Raw genomic sequence first — 17,576 nt, 5'->3', positions numbered from 1 at the left:
AAAAAACCAGAACTATGCAATATGGAATATTCAAGAATCTATACATAAAAAAAACTCCAAAAATTTTAAATTTCTCAGAATGTTGTGTCTGATAACACCTCTGCTGCTGGTGCCAAGGCTATACTGTCAAAGAGAGAGAGAGATCTGCTATCACTACCACTACCACCACCATTAACACCACTAAAGGCCCGTCCACACTAGGATACTTTGTTTGGAAACATTGTTTCCAAACAGTTTGCAAACTGTTTGGAAACAGTTTGCATACAGTTTGGAAACAATGTTTCTCGTGTATGTGTTTCCCATCCAGAATGGGAAACTGTGTGTGTGTGTGTGTGTGTGTGTTTTCGTGCGCGTGGGTATGTGCAGCGCGTGGTGACAATGAATCATCAGTACCCGCACGAGAGCCACCATCCGTAAAAGTATCTCAAAGTCATTCGTGGACATCCGAAGAAAATTTATGAAACCTGCTCCATCTAGTCTCAATTCCTTCAGAAGCAAGTTACCATAAATGGGTCCTTTTTCTAAAAACTTTCTCACCCATGTCTTTCTCTTTTTCTTGCCCTTCCTTGACAACAGTGCCAAGTAAAATACAGAGGCTGCTGCAGCAACTTCTACACTCATCAAAGACATGACGACAACTGAGGTGTGGACAGGAAACATTGTTTGCAAACTGTTTCCAAACAGTTTGCAAACTGTTTGGAAATCCAAACAATTTGCAAACAAGTTTTCGGAAACAGTTTGCATACAGTTTGGAAACAATGTTTCCAAACAAAGTATCCTAGTGTGGACGGGCCTATTAAGACTTTCATCCCCATCACTGTTACTATCATCATCACTACTTCCACCACCATCATTAATACTACTATTATTACTATTACTAGTAGTACTATATATTACTATATAGTACTACTACTATCATATTAAGTATCGTATTACCACCAGTCTCTTCTTTCAGTACATTTTCTACAGCACTGTGACAGAGTAGAACTAGGATGTTATTTGACATCAGTTACATATGACCATAGATGCCTATTATCGCAATAACAATATTGGGTTATCGGTTATTAGATCCTTATTTTTTCCGAGGTTATAAATTCATCAGTATCACTGACACTTTTGATGATAATCATTAATTCTTGTTTTAGGAACATGAGTATGCTGAAGCTTTAAACTCAAAATCAAAAATTATTTTACTCAAAACAGAACATTTCATTTGTAAAGAGACTGGAAAAACATTGAATTTAAAGTTTGTTTTTCAAAGATTTTTACAAGTTTTCTAAAATAAGGATTTGGATTTATAAGTATTCTTATCTGAAATATCAATATTGTTATTGCTAGTACTGGAACTTTTATTATACCAATTCATCAGTTATCACTTTACTGGCAGATAAATTTATTGACAATTATCGATTAACAGTTATTGTCGATAAGGTTATCATTACTGATTAATCAGTTGTTGTGGTGACTTATTTTCTATAATGTTACACTTATATATGAGGTGTTCAGAATAATAGTGACTTAAGCGCTAAAAATAAAAGAAAAATGGAGAAAAACGCAGTTAAAGTTTTGCAACATTCAGAATGCAATAACTTTTTACTGAGATGAGGTAGAAAGCTCTAGTTTTTTGCAAAATGAAGCTCTATAACAGGGTTTTGCAACCATTGTAAGCAAAATGTAATTATATTCTGATATTGTTCATTAACTGCATTTTTCCAGAGGGGCACCTGTATTTAAATTTCCACAACGAAAATACAGGGAGAGTGAGGGTAGCGACAATGGCGGGCTCTCATTGGCTGCCGTCAGTCACGTCACCGCATCCCTGCCTCCCAATTGGTCGCTGAGCAGCTCGGGTAGAGATACGTTGGTGTAAAATTCACTTCGATTAATGCCTTCACTACTAGCGGAATTTCACCCTTATTGCCATAATACTTCTGATGGCACAGATGTGAGACAAATACAACAGGAAGAAGATAGTGCTATATCAAAGCTTGCTGAGACATGCCAGGATGAAAAATGCAGGCCTCCCATTGCCTGCATGAGTACAGTAAGTCCTTGTTATACGGTACATATGCATTCCTGAAAACCTTACCGCATGTCGAATTTACCGTATACCGAACCCATTATAACATGTAATAATAGGGAATGCGTTCCAGCACGTCAAAAGTCACCCCTACAGAAATGAAAATACATGAAAATAATCATTAAAAAATATAATAAAAAAGTAAAGTACTGCGCAAAAGAAATAAACAGAAAATCTTTTTATTCATCTTTCACTCGCCATGTATTCTATCAGATCAGTCCTTCCTGAGGCTAAAGGGACAGTAGGGATTTCAGCCCTTACTCATCTTCCGCCGAGTGGGCAGACAAGGATGTCGTCGTCTGCACTGTCGGAAGCAGATACAGAAGGGCCAGCTGTAGCAGGGTCGGCAGGTGTGATAGGGACAACATGTCTGACTGGCTTGAAGAACGAGTGGATGGAGGACTGTTTAGTTTTGTTTTTTCATCATAGATTTCTTGATAAATCTTGACACTTTTCTCTACGTCATGAGCCACTTTGCTACTCCTGGCAGGATTTGGGTCACGTTCCTTCAGGGTTTCCAGAGCCTTTTTGATACCACCGAGACATTCTCTAAGAGTTTTGATGTCCAGGACACGCACAGGTTCTTCTTCCTTGTCTCCCTCTTTTTCTGCCTCCTGTGATGCCTTGTCTAGCTCTATAAGTTCATCATTTGAGAGAGATTCAGCATGGCTTTCCAAAAGATCTTGATCATCATCATCATCACCTTCATCGAAGCCAGCCCTATGGCACAAATTTACCAAGTCATTTCTGATCGCACCGATGTCATCTTCAGCGAAGCCTGGGAAGTCATGCGCGTATTCTGGCCATACTTTATTCCACGCCAAGTTCATGGTAGACGTCTTCACTTTGTCCTAAGATGACTTGATGTTATCTAAGGCGTGCTTGATGTTATACGACTTCCACCATTCACTGATAGTGGGCTTGCCAGGCCCATCTATGCCCTTTATCAGTTGCTGTATGGTTCGCCGCTGGTAGTAGGCTTTTAGTGTTTGCCATAATTATTATGAACATATTTGTGCTTACAATAGACCCTTTAATATTCCATTTATTCATCTAATTAGTAATGCATGTAAGTAATATGTAATGCAGTTAAAAAGGGGGGGGGACGGGAAGAGATAAGAGGCTCCAAGGGTGGTCAAGTTAAAGTCAGTACTGCGAGTGGTGGGGAGGTGTGGCGTGGATGACGTCATCACCCCTGCTCCCCCGCGCTGGGCCCTCTCGGATGACATGAGCGGATGACGTATGTGAATTTTTCTTACCGTATATCGAATCAAGGGTAGTAATTTCCAAATATCGTAACTGTGAATTTACCAGATAAAGAACTACTGTATAACGAGGACTTCCTGTACATATGTCATTAATGAGTGAGCACGATTTTTTTTTTTTTTTTTTTGTCGACGGCCGCATAGCCGTGCATACCCCTCCAAAGAATGGGAATTTTGACCATGTTGCAGGTCGAATTTTGACTTGGACATTGCAGATTCGGAAAGCTGAAGGTGAGATGAGGAAAATGCTATACAAACCTCAAAATCAGCCAGGGTGGTGCTTACGTCACTACTATTCTGAATGCCTCATACACACACACACACACACACACACACACACACACACACACACACACACACACACACACATATATATATATATATATATATATATATATATATATATATATATATATATATATATATATATATGCAGTAGACTCTCAATACTTGAACATAATTCATTCCAAATGGCTATTCAAGTATCAAGAGATTTGACTATTGATACTTATAAATTGGGTAATTCATTCTAATCTTAGCAAAACCTTAAGTTTCTAAAAAATTCAATGTAATTCTTTTATAATTTTGATTTGTACATACTGTAAATGAAGACTGGTGATGGATAACGAAGGGGAGAAGGGTGGGGGAGGAAGATAGATGTTATTCGTCAGAGGACAAGTCATTATCCATGAAAACATCTGGTAGCTTTTCAACTTGTGTGATTCCTGTGAATCCACTAATGGTGTGCTGTGGCTCACTAACACTTACACTCTCACTAGATACCTTATTTTCACCACTAATAAGCCTCTTTGGTGCCATTTTTAATCTACCTTTTTGTTTATCTATAGGCATGCCTCCTTCCATTATGAATGTCCCCTGAAGGGGTAACTACAGCAGATGAGCTTTAATCTCTCTCTCTTTTTGCACTCCTATGTTGCTGAAGCCTTGTTCCTCTACTAGAATCTCATCTACTCATGTATTCCTTTATTTCATCTTCCTTGACTTGGCCATCTACAAAAATGGCAAAAAATTAAGTAATCGAGAGAAAGGATTATGAGTATAGTAGTCATGGTGATTGCAAAGAGACCACCCCAATGAAATGGGAGATAGACCAACTAGGTACAATATGTGAGGGAAAAGAGAGAAAGGAGAATCAAGTGGCTAGAGCATAAAGGGAAAGAGTAAACACACATGAATGAATAGAGCCTTATGTCACAGTTATTGCAGACTGGGAGTTCTTTAGGACATGTAGGGAATTTAGGGATATATAGTTACATATGGGTAATTAGTATATCATATAATAACAAAGACTCTGAACTGTTTATTAGAATATCTCCTGTAAAACCTAGTAACTAGGTAAATAAGAGATATTCCAATGTTACTAGTAGTTAGGGCTGTTAAGAATAAGCAATTAAATATATTATTGGATGTACAAAAATGCAAAAATTAGTCATGTTATTTACAACATGCAAAACTTATACGATAAAAGGTTAAAGCAACACACAAATATACATATAAAGTCCTCAAATATAAGTTTTTGTTTTCTTTACTTCAAGGAACTATTATACATAAACTGATATGAATATGCCCATAATATTTATGATCATAGTTGACTGAATGCTTGATATATAAGAACATAAGAAAATAAGGAAAGCTGGAAGAAGTCATCAAGAATATGCATGCCTATCTCTTTCACTTGTCACACTCATCCATCAATAAGTCTGTCTAATCCTTTAAAGCCTACTACTGGTTCAGCATTAATAAAAATTTACTGATGAGTTTATTCCATTTATGGAATTTGAAAGCAAGTTTCTTCCTACTTTTTTTTTTCTTTAAGTATAACTTTATCAAGTACGAACCCACTATTTCTTCACCTAGCCTAATTACTGATCAAGAAGATTTCGTTCATTTTTGTTATACCACTTGAAAACCCCAATCAACTCCCCTATTAATCTACATCTATCTGAGGAATGTAAATTCAGAAACTTAATCTCCTTTTTGTAATTTCTTGTTCTTTATATTTGTTAAGCCATTCCCTTTTGTGCTGACTCTAAATAGACCTATATCCTTCCTATAATATGGGATCAGATCTGCTGAGAATAATCTAGATGCTGACAAATGTCCAAAATATCATTAACATTACTTTAGGATTTCTGCTTTTAATGCTCCTAAAAATTCATTAACACATACTGTAGTTTGCTTTATTTTTTACTTATATGCTATATCTTCTCTGATGCTCGAACACTATACAATACAACTAGGTAAACTAGATAAATACACACACACACACACACACACAAACCACATAGTGCAGTGGTTAGCACACTTGGCTCACAATTGAGAAGTCCTGGGTTCAAGTCTTTGGTACAGCAAGGCAAATGAACAAACCTCTTAATATGTGGCCCCTGTTCACCTAGTAGCAAGTAGGTAAGAGATGTAACTTGAGGGTTTTTTTTTTTTTTTTTACATTACAAGGGCACTGGCCAAGGGCAAACACAGTGTTGGAAAAAAAAAAAAAAAATCCCGCTGGTTGCCAGGCCCTGTTAAAAGAAAAGTAGAAAGAGAAAAAACAGAAAAATCTGTTTTTCATTGTCTCAGTAATGATCTCAGTATTACTCAAAAATTGGTCAGTACAAGCTCTGAGCACTTTCCTTAAGAGGAAAGGTTGGCTAGGTGACCAGCAGGTGAATTACACACACAAACAGACAACAACGATCATTTACATACAATACTAAACTCATTTATCATTATCAGCTAATCTGATTCTAGGAGCAGACTTGCTTTCAGACATCTTGTGTAAAAGGGCCCCAAAATTATCTTGAGACATGATAAGCATTATACTCCTAACATTTAAAGCACTGCCCTCTTTAATCCCTGACTAAAGGGTGTAAAAAGACTGCAGTCTTGTTAGACCAAAGAGTGCATCTTAATGGTGGGCTTTCATAATTTGGTCCTATGTTTGATTACAACATGGTATTTTTTCTCCCAAAGCTTAGATTTATTTGAGCTTCAAATAATTTGCTCATTATTTCTATGTACTGAGTATGTTTTGGCTGTACCTAGTTTGAGACTATAGAAGTGGTACACCATGATTATATGGTAAACTGAAACATCAAAACCTGATCTAAAAGGAAGGAGGAAACCAAGTTGTGATAAGGTACAAAGGCCCTAAAATTGTTTGAGGTCATATTTACAAAGATTCTCCAAGTTCACCACAGATTTCTGCTTAGACTTATATTTATCTCCTAAGAATTCTAAATGCCACAGCTGAGACAAACTTTTAAGTCCCAGTGTGAAATGGTGAAGGAGAAAAATACTAAAATCTTAGATTTTTCAAATTTGAATTGAAATTGTAATCTTTTCACATTTTTTGGATTAAAGATAAAAAAATAGCAATTTATTATAGATAATAGATATTATAAAGATATGAATGCATAAATTTGTGTACATTAGCAAGTGAATGTTGTCTCAGTGATTATGCCCTTGAGTCAGCACTGGCCTGCTACTCCCACTCAGCAGCATGTTTCCTGTCCTTTTTCTTTGTTACGAAGGGAACAATAACCCGTAAGGCTGAAAAGGCCAAAAGAAGCCCAGTTGAACCTATAATGAGGTTTTCCTTCCTCAACTAGTCAGTATTATGAGGAAAGATGTCTTGATGGGCTTCACTCATTCAGTGGTACAGAAAATGGATGGGGCCTTATTACTTAAAGAGTAAATAAGGTATGCCAAAAATATGATACAAAAAGACTCAAGATGATCATTGCTGCACAGTTGCATTTCCCATTAGGTAAAATAACACTGCAATTATTTCTTTAAATACTAGTGTTAGTGCATCACTTCTTGTGCAGCTCTCCAAGGCATCTTCTGCCAAATCTGCCACAAATAACACTCATACATGTGCAGTCAATACATATTTATTAGTTCAGAGTTAATTAATTCATAAAAAAAAACATCCATATGGGGCTGATAATTCTTGAGGGACAGGTTTGGACTTGATGGTTAATTATTTTTGTTTGGTTAACTTAGTCTTAAGGGTAACTCTTAAGGTATCGCCACACTGCATGCAATTCGCTGGGATGGTAGGGGGTAGCATAATGTCTAGTGTGTCAGAGGAAAGAGCAATCATGTTATCTAAAATGAGTGGCCATACCAGATGCAGGTAGCAGGTTCCCTTCAAGCGTACCCACTACCCACATCTAGTATGGCCACTCATATTAGATAACATGTTTGTTCTTCCCTCTGACCTGCTAGACATCATGCTACCCCCTACCATCCAGAGAATTGCAAGTACTGTGTCCATACTCTTAAAATTGAACTACCTAGGGACCCACTTTTAGCAAAATTTACAGAGTTATTCATAACTGAGTCAAACTTCTATAGAATAATATGGCCTGTGATGATTAATGCAATCCCAATGTTCAAGGTGCAGTCCTTCTGTTCTCTTGATTAGAGGTTTGATCCCCAATAAAGATCTCTTAGAGATAAATCATGTCTTCAGACCAATTTCTCATTGTTTCTAACAAGTGCTCAAGAGAATGATGGCGCACAACACTTGCCAGGGTTAATGAATTACTGTTGACCCTTACTAACTCGGTCTAATAAGAGGAAAGGTTGGTCCGACAAATGCAAATGTCCGACTTATACAAACTTTCTATGACTTGATTTTATTAAAGAGAGGGATTAAATGACATTTATCCCTTTTTCTGGCTAACTCTCTCAGACCTGCAAGGGGATTGGAAACTAAATGGACCTTTTTTTTTTTTTATGTTACCCTTGGCTAGCTTTCCCCTCTTACGTAATAAAAAAAATCCAGCAGAAAGGCACACAAAAGCATTTGATAGAGGATACAGACTACAGGGAGCACAGAGTGTGTACTGAGTTGAGCCATATTTCTGCCAAATTTTGGCAAGAAATCAGTCAGTTGGTTGGCTTGTAGACATTTCTGTGACTTGCTTGCCAACCAAGTAATGGTACAACAACTAGGCCAATTTTGACCTCAAAATTTTATTTGGCAACCTATTTGTTCGAAAAGGGAGATGCTTGGCAACACTACATATGTACATATGTTGAATTTATCTTTGATGCTTTGTATACTCATTCTTGCAAAAATGCGTCAAATCCATCTGTTGAATTGGTTATTCACTATAGTCATATTTCTTCTATACAAGAGTTGCTTCATGTCTATAGTAACTATAACTATGTCATAAATGTTTATTGCATACAACTTTGGTTGACTCTTTTGACCCAAACTACCAACTAATGGTATCAAGAACAGAGATACAAAAAGGGCAATGTGTTGAGTGCATGTTGCTTGAACAACATAACTTATCCCAGATTTCACTATCACATACACATCTATATGAAACACATGCTTTCCAGTTACCTTATTTAGTTATATAAAATATTCACACTACATGCCAAATAAATACAGTGTTTAAAATCATGTGTTTTAAGTCATATAAAATATCAAACAATTCAGTGAGGTGATTTATATTGCCATGCATCTTTAGATATAACTTTAATTTTATATATATAATAACAAACTGAATAAGTATCAAAGCAAACAATATCTTCTGAATTATGTATTATGTGAAAATATTAAGTTAAACTATGATGACTGGAATTAATAAATGAAAAGAAAGATAAAATAAAGGTGTAAGTGAACTGATATAAACTAACAGATTCATTACCAGCAGGCGTAAGACAAATGAAGACTTACCTTATTTAGCGGAGTGGTGAGTGGTGTGCTCTCCCATGTTGGTGAACTTGGTCCATCATCCTCAATCAACATCTGCAGAGTGGATGTATCATAGTTTTTTTTTACTTTCAACTAACTTTAAGGCACATTAATCAAAACATTAAAAAAAATTAATAACTAGGTATACAAAAAACTATAGATTTTATGAAAGTATCATTTACTGACTTTCTGAATTAGAAATTAGATAAAATCATGTATAATGTTTTAAAACCAACCTAACAGAGAAAGTTGTGGAATTCATAACCACAGATAGAACAGGGACTGTTTTGATTGATTCCTCTAAACTTTCAAACAAAGAACAAAACAGCAGACCGTAAAAGCAGACTAAGTTAATGAGACATGACTTTAAAGGTCACATGGGGCACATCTCTCTTCATTTGTATTTACCAAATTGCATTTTACAGGAAAAGAGCTATGCTTGTGCTGTTCAATCTCCATATCTATAAGCATCCAGCTCAGCTTTAAATTCAAAGGTATTCCTTGTCTGAACCACTATCTCCTCTAGATTGTTATATATATATATATATATATATATATATATATATATATATATATATATATATATATATATATATATATATATATATGTTTTAATTCAGGATGCTATATCTATTGACATCTCTTTTGCACACTGTCTTCTTTAATTTCATGCTGTGTTCTCTTGTGTCTTTATAGTTCTACAAAAACATGTTGTCTTTGTTCACTGCTCTTTAGAACCATGTATAAAGCAATCAAATCTCCTCTCTCTCTCTCTGTTGTGATATTGAAAGTTCTTATCTCTTTAATCTATCTTCATAAGTTAAATATCAAACTAGGAACCATTTTGATTGCAGCTCTTTGAATCTTTGAATATTTCTTATATATTTTTCTATAATGAGGTGACCAAACAGATGTTGCATATTTCAGCCTGGGTTGAAAAACAAATTCTATCAACTTTTTCATAATCTTTTCATCTATATAAGTAAATGTCCTTTTCATTTTTCTCAGTAATTCATAAATTCCCTTTCAAATATTGCTTATATACATGTTATCTGGTGATAGATATATTATTTATTATTTATTATAATTCCTATATTTTTCTTTTGTTTTCTTTATTTCTACCTTTCCTATGACATAAAATCTTGTATGTCTTTTTTTATTCTTTCCTAGTTACATCACTACATTAGATTCCATTTCTCATCTATTCTTTGAGTAACATTTCACAATCCATATTATTTTCCACTCTTTCCAACAGTTTTGTATCAACTTGTATGGCTGTTAACCTCATCCACCATGTCATTAATAAATACAATCCCAGTACCTCTTTAAACTTAATACAGTCAGTTACTTTAAAGTTATACCATTTCTTTAGTTGATCAAATTTCTCTTACGTTTTATAATTAAACCTTCCACTTTTATGTTTTTTTCTCCTTAGATCTTCTTTAACTTAAAAATCTTTCAAGGTTAGTACTATCACCAGATGCATGGTTACTTTTCCTATTGGATATTCATATTCCATATCCTTTGTGTGTATGTATTTAACTAGTTGTATATAACAGGGTGTGTATTTTACCTAGTTGTATCTTACAGGGTTCAAACAGGACTCATAGTGACTTGTCTATATATCTTCTTTTATCCAATTTTTCCTTAAATTTATGCACACTTTCTGCTGTTACAATCACTTCATTTCATCCATTCCAGATGTCCACCATCCTATCCGGAAAACTGATCTTTTTAATTTTCTTCAGACACTGACTTCCTGTGTGGAAAACTGAACTTCTTAATGTTCCTCAGACACTGATTTTTCATGATCTTAAAATGTCCTCTTGTTTGTCTATCTCCATCCTCCGTCAGTGTTACCAGGTCTTGTCTATCTATCTTTCCATATAGTTTACTAACTTATACATCGTTATTAGGTCTCCTCTTTCCTATCTATCCTTCAAAGATGATAGTTCCATCTCCTCCAGTCTTTCTTCATAAAGAAGATCCTTTATTTCTGCGACCATTTTTTTAGCAGTCATTTGGATTCTTTCTAGTTTCTTGATGTCTTTCTGCCTACGTATATGGGGACCATACCACTGCTCCATATTCTAGTCTAGGTCTTATCATAGTGGTTATGACCTTTTTCATCATCAATACTCTTATACATGAAATTAGTTAGTGTCTTGTATGTTGAAGCAAATAGTCCATTTATGTGTCTTTCTGAAATCAGGGTGTCTTGTATAATCATTCCCAGGTTTTTCTCTTCATTCTTTTTCATTATAATCTCTTTTTCCATTTTATATTTCCATGTAGGTCTTCTCTTACTTTTGCTCATTTCCATTACATGGCATTTCCTGGTATTAAATTCTAATTTCCACTTTTGGCTCTATTTCCAGATCTTGTCAATTTTTTTCTACAATTCCATAGTGTCACCGATGTTCCTTGTTACCCTCAAAAGCTTCGCATCTGCAAATAAATTTACATAACTAACTACTCAGACCCTCTTGTATATCACTGACATATACTTGGAACATAATTGGTGCCAGCCCCGAACCCTGTGATAGTCCAATGGTTCCTGTGCTCCAGCTTGATGTGGTGTCTCTTATCACTGTCCTCATTTCCTTATCTGTTAAATAGCCTGTCATCCAATTTAAGATATTTCCCTTTATTCCTCCCATGTGTTCTATTTTCCTTAGGAGTCTTCTGTGTGGTACTCCGTCGAAAGCCTTCTTAATATCTAGATACACTGTGTCAACCCATGTCATCCTATTATACCATTTTCTCAGCCTCATGTCTAACACTCTCTAGTACAATTTCTCCTCCTTCTTTATCCTTCTCTCATTTTTTTCCTCACCTTCACTTCTCGGTTCTCTCTCTTTTTCCCTTTCTACCTGATTCATCTCTTTCTTTATCAAATATTTTAAAATTCTGCCTTACCAGCCAGCTTTCCAGTCCTAGCTAATATTTTATCTATCTCTACTTGCAATGTCATTTTAACTTTTAGTGGTCTTTTGGTTTCCTCACTATATTTACCAGGTCTGTATATTTCCTCTATCTCTTTCTCAAGACACTGTTCTTCATCTTGAATCAGGGATAATTTTCTTAACTATCTCTTTTTCCCTTAGAAATTTCACTGGATTTTTTTTCCTTCTAGTCCATATATAACCATACACCTCTTTTTGTCCATCATATCTCTCACTAATTCCTCTTTTTTTTATTACTTATATGACTGTGTCCTTAGTTTTCTCCCTTATTTGTTGCTTAACTACTTCAGTGAAATTAACTTTTTCTTCTTCTTGTTCTTTCCAGACCTTCCTCCATTCCTCTAGTTTTGTTTTGCCTATCCCCTTTCCTGTTTCCACATTAGTGTTTAACCTTTCCTCAAGTCCTAATAGTGCTACTTCATAGTTCACATATTTGCCCTTAACCTCTTCAATACTGTGACACATTTTTACCTTGAGATCTGTATATGATTAGACTATTTTATTGACATAGGAAAGATCTATGAATGTCAGAAGATTAATAGCCACAGTCTTCACTATTTTAATCCCCCACATAAGTTTCTGAAGTTGTATAAAATCACCAAATAGTAAACAGAATGAATACGAAAATGCGTCATGGTACTCAAGGGGTTAAGGTATTATTTTCCCTTTTTATTTCATCTAGAGTTTTCTTCATGTCATTATTCATTCTAACAGTACTCTCTAACTTTTCACACCTCTATCTTAGCTTTAGGTTTTCCACAATCAGCTGATCCTGTTTTTCAAAAGTCCTGGCAACCATCTCCCTCAAAACTCTAATGTCTCTATCCATTGTGATAAGCCTTCTCATGTTGACTCTTTCCTTCTTAAATCCAGAGAAATCCCTTTCCTTACTCCAATCTCCCAGCTGTCATGATCCTAGAGACATTTCAATAATCTCACTCCTGGGTCCTCTTAGTCTGGCTCCCTTGTGTACATTGATGGCAGAGTCGATTGTGCTGTCCATATTCTCATCCCCTTCCATACCTCTTTTCTGCCTCAACACAGGCAAATTTAATATAACTTAGGAGAGAGAATTGTGTGTGTGTGTGTGTGTGTGTGTGTGTGTGTGTGTGTGTGTGTGTGTGTGTGTGTGTGTGTGTGTGTGTATTCACCTAGTTGTAATTTTACAGGGCCTGGGTATCATACTCGTGTGGCCCCGTCTCCATATCTACACACATCCAACTTTCCTTTAAAACTATGCACACTCCTCGCTGACACCACCTCCTCACTCAAACCATTCCACACCTCCACACATCTTTGTGGGAAACTATATTTTTCACATCCTTCAAGCATATTCCTTGGCTATCTTTTTACTATGCGATCTCGTAGTTCTATTTAAGTTTTCCTCTCTCAACATCATTTGCTCATTATCCACTTCATCCAGTCCGTTCAACAGTTTATAAACCTGTATTAAATCTCCTCTTTCTCTTCTTTGTTCCAAGGTAAGCAAATTCATTTCTTTTAATCTCTCCTCATAGGTCATTTCTGCCAATTCCGGAACCATTTTTGTTGCCATTCTCTGCAATCTCTCCAACTTCCTTATATGCTTCTTTTTATAAGGGGACCAAACCACTCCAGCATATTCCAATCTTGGTCTAATTACCGTACTAATTAATTTCTTCATCATATCTTTATCCATATAATGGAAGGCTAATCCAATATTTTTATCAAATTATACGTTTCTCCAAACATCTTATCAATATGAGCCTCAAACTGCCCATGGTCTTGTATTATCACTCCCAAATCCTTTTCCTTTTCCACCTTTTTCAACACTACTTCTTCACCCATCTTATATGACCCTCTTGGCCGTCTTCCACTCTTCCCCATCTCCATCACATGACTTTTGCTCAGATTAAATTCCATTTGCCACCTCTTGCTCCACTCCCAAATCTTATCCAGATCTGCCTGTAAAATTTCACAATCTTTATCACTCTTCACACACCTACACAACTTCGCATCATCCGCAAACAAATTAATATAACTGTTTACTCCTCTGGCATGTCATTAATATATACAAGGAAAAGTATTGGTGCCAGCACTGAGCCTTGTGGGACTCCACTCTCCACCACCAACCAGTCCGACTTTGCATCCCTTATTACCATGCATCCCTTATTACCATTCTCATCTCCCTCCATCTCAAGTAGTTTTCCTTCCACTTTAACACTTTTCCTTTCAGTCCTCCATAAATCTCTAATTTCCATAGCAGTCTCATGTGAGGTACCTTGTCAAAAGCTTTCTTTAAATCCAAATATACACAGTCCATCCATCCCTCTCTCTCTTGTATTTTGTCAACCACTCTTGAATAAAAGCTCAGTAGATTTGTTACACATGACCTCCCTTTCCTAAAGCCAAATTGATGATCCGATAATAACTTATGATCCTCCAGGAACCGTATCCAATATTTCTTTATCACCCTCTCACAAATCTTACCGACCACACTTGTTAGAGACACAGGTCTATAGTTAAGAGGCTCTTCCTTACTGCCTCCCTTATAAATGGGCACCACTTCAGCTCTTTTCCACTCTACTGGTACTTCCCTGTTTCTAATGAGCACCTTATAATATCATATAATGGATCAATCAATTCTTCTCTACACTCCTTCAATAATTTTCCTGAAACTTCATCTGGTTCCATCGCTTTATCATCTTTAAATTCCTCCAACATTTTATATAACTCCTTTTAGGTATCTTAATGTCATCCATGTGCACATTTCCTTCTACATTCTCAGGCTTTACAAACATTGTTTCTTTAGTAAATACTTGTTGAAACCTATTATTTAGCAATTCCGCTATATTCTTAGGGTCATCTACTATCCCTTGCTCTCCTTTTAATCTTTCAATGGACTCTCTCTTTTTATGTTTACCATTTATGAACCTGTAAAACAATTTTGGATGTTCCTTACTCTTGTCTACAATATCTTTTCAAATTTTCTTTCTTCCTCCTCCTTACCCTCACATACTCATTTCTCGCCACTCTATAATTCTCCTTATTTAGTATATTCCTGCTCTTTTTCCATCTTTTCCAAGCTCTCTCTCTCTCTCTCTCTCTCTCTCTCTCTCTCTCTTACTCAGTATGTACATATATCACTCTTTGTCCCTCCACTTCTTCCTCCTCCTTTATGAACTCCTGTTGTAACAAAAAGCTTAGCAGTCTGTTGTTCCTTCCTCCTTATCCTCTCCACCCCTGCCAACACCTGAGTAATCACATCATAAAGGATGCTCTGGCTCTTGTAAAGGTCACTCAGTTGCAAATTGATTTAAAGGTCAGGAGCCTCCCAAAATGTCCCATCACTAGCCTGGTACCTCCTATTTTCTCCTCCTACTCCTCCTCCTCCTCCTCCTTCTTCTTCTGCCCCTTATCCTTCTTCTCCATCTATTATCTTTCTTCTTCTTTCTCCTTTTCCTTAGCCTTAACACAAGTTGCATTAAACCAATCCTTTCTTCCTTCCTCTCTCGGTTTATACTTTGGTACAAATTTCATAACTCCTTCTTTATAATATTTCATAAAAATCTCATATTTTTTTTGCACTTCTCTGATTTGTAACATCTCCTCCCAATCTATTTTCTCCATATATTATATTTATTATCCAAATTTATCTTTGTATTTTCATGCAATTTTGTCTCAGTCAAACACACTATATCAGGCTTCTCCATCATCATAAAGTCTTGCAATTCCAATCTACTTGACAGTATCCCATCTATATTAGTATACATACATTACGGTCCACCCACTGCTCCCTCTAGGGGTTTCTCCGCATTCCTTCTTTCCACATACCACTTTCTGACTCTCTCCTATAACTCTCCAAAAAAACTTTTCTCTTTCCTCCTCAGACCGCTCATTATTTTTCCTTCTCGCCTCTTCCAACAATTCCTTATATCTTCTCCTCTCTTCCTCATTTCTATTCTTTCTCACAAACACCTCTTTACAACCTTCTATCTCTCTTAACTTTGATATTCTATATAGGATATCCTCCACAGATTGTTGTGACTTCAGTACTACTTTAATCGGTCTGCTCACTCCCTCCTTATACGGACCCAGTCTATGGATCTCTTCCACTTCTTCTCGTAGGTCTTTTTTTTCATCATCATTTAGATTTTTGAACAGATCTCTTACCGTTTTTAATTCTTCCTTAATTCTCTTAGGCTTATATGTTATATTTTGTTCTTTCATCCCAAATATTAACACACTCTTCTTCTTTTCTGCTATTTCCTTATCAATGTTTCCTTATTCTTCATTACATTAACCAGTTCCTTGGACCTTTCTTTTTTGTCTTCCTTCAACTGATCTTTAATTATTTCTTGTGATCCAACCATCTCTGCTTCCCTCGACTCAGTCAATTGTGTTTTCTTCAGTTCCCATTCCCTTTCAAACCTTTCATTCTGCTCACTAATCATTTCCTTAAAGTCATCTTTCTCCTTTACTACTCTCTCCATTTTCTCCTCCAACCATCTCTTGTATTTTTCAACCTCCACTCTCAAGTGTGCATTCTCATCCACCAATCGTTTTTCATTTTCCTCCAGTCTCTTAACTCTTTCCTTCAAAGCCTTGCAGAATTCTCTATCTTGCTCCTCCTCACTCCCCTGAACTTTTAATTCCTTCACCAACTCCTCAAATCTCTTCTCCAACATTACCAATCTACCTTGCATTGTTGCCCCTGTTGAAGATGGACTCATGCTTTGACTGGCCACTTTTGGCTTTGCTCCCTGGGCCTCATCGACATATTTTGAATTTGGTAATTTATTTCTTACCGGTCTGTGTGTGTGTGTGTGTGTATTTGCCTATTTGCGTATTACAGGGCCCGAGCTAAGCTCTCTGTGCCCTGCCTCCTTGGCCACTCCTGTCATATCTCTATTTCATCTGATTGACACACACCGCGTCAACGACATCACTGCTCAGTTTATTCCACTTATCAATACTAAGATGCGGGAAACTGTACTTTCTCACGTCATTTAGACAGATGTCTTTTATTAGTTTTTTTCCATGTCCTCGGAGATGATTACTTGTGGTCACCTTTATCAACTCTCTGTCGGAATATGTCAATCTTGTTCACCAATTTATACATAGTTATCATGTCTCCCCCCTTGTTCTTCTCTCTTCTAATGTGGTCAGCCCCAGTTCCCTCAGCCTTTCCTCATAGTCTAACTCCCTGAGTCCTGGTATCATCCTTGTTGCCAGCCTCTGTACCCTTTCCACCTTCTTCACATTTTTCTTCATATGTGGTGACCAGACGCAAGCTGCATATTCTAACTGGGGTCTTATTAAAGTGCATAGTATCTTCTTCATCATTCCTTCATCTAGGTAGTGGAATGCAAGGCCAATATTTTGAAGCATGTTATATGTTTTCCAAAATATCTTGTTAATGTGTTTCTCCGATGACAAAGTGTTTTGCACCATTACTCCTAGGTGTTTCTCCTCACTGGTCTCTTCAATTTTCTCGTCACCCAGCCTGTAATCCCTGTTTGGTCTGTATCTACTTCTTCCCATTTTCA

General features: G+C 36.4%; 1 protein-coding gene across 2 annotated transcripts in view; it reads right to left on the bottom strand.

The window, feature by feature from the left end:
- The window catches only part of LOC123514383 (unextended protein-like), a 249,409-nt gene that overhangs the window by 465 nt on the left and 231,368 nt on the right, over positions 1-17,576 (bottom strand). Inside the window, exons 15-16 of one of the 2 annotated variants that reach the window (XM_045272269.1) lie at positions 9,065-9,136; positions 6,874-6,915 (exon numbers count right to left, since the gene is read on the bottom strand). In XM_045272269.1, the coding sequence (XP_045128204.1) occupies positions 6,889-6,915; positions 9,065-9,136 (99 nt within the window). In that variant the 3' untranslated portion in view covers positions 6,874-6,888. Of the gene's footprint in view, positions 1-6,873; positions 6,916-9,064; positions 9,137-17,576 lie in introns of those variants that run through there. The other variant, XM_045272270.1, reaches the window with a different exon arrangement.

Source organism: Portunus trituberculatus, chromosome 37 (genome assembly GCF_017591435.1).
Source record: "Portunus trituberculatus isolate SZX2019 chromosome 37, ASM1759143v1, whole genome shotgun sequence".
In the NCBI taxonomy this organism is placed as follows: Eukaryota; Metazoa; Arthropoda; class Malacostraca; order Decapoda; family Portunidae; genus Portunus; species Portunus trituberculatus.
This window is presented reverse-complemented; position numbering and strand designations above follow the sequence as displayed.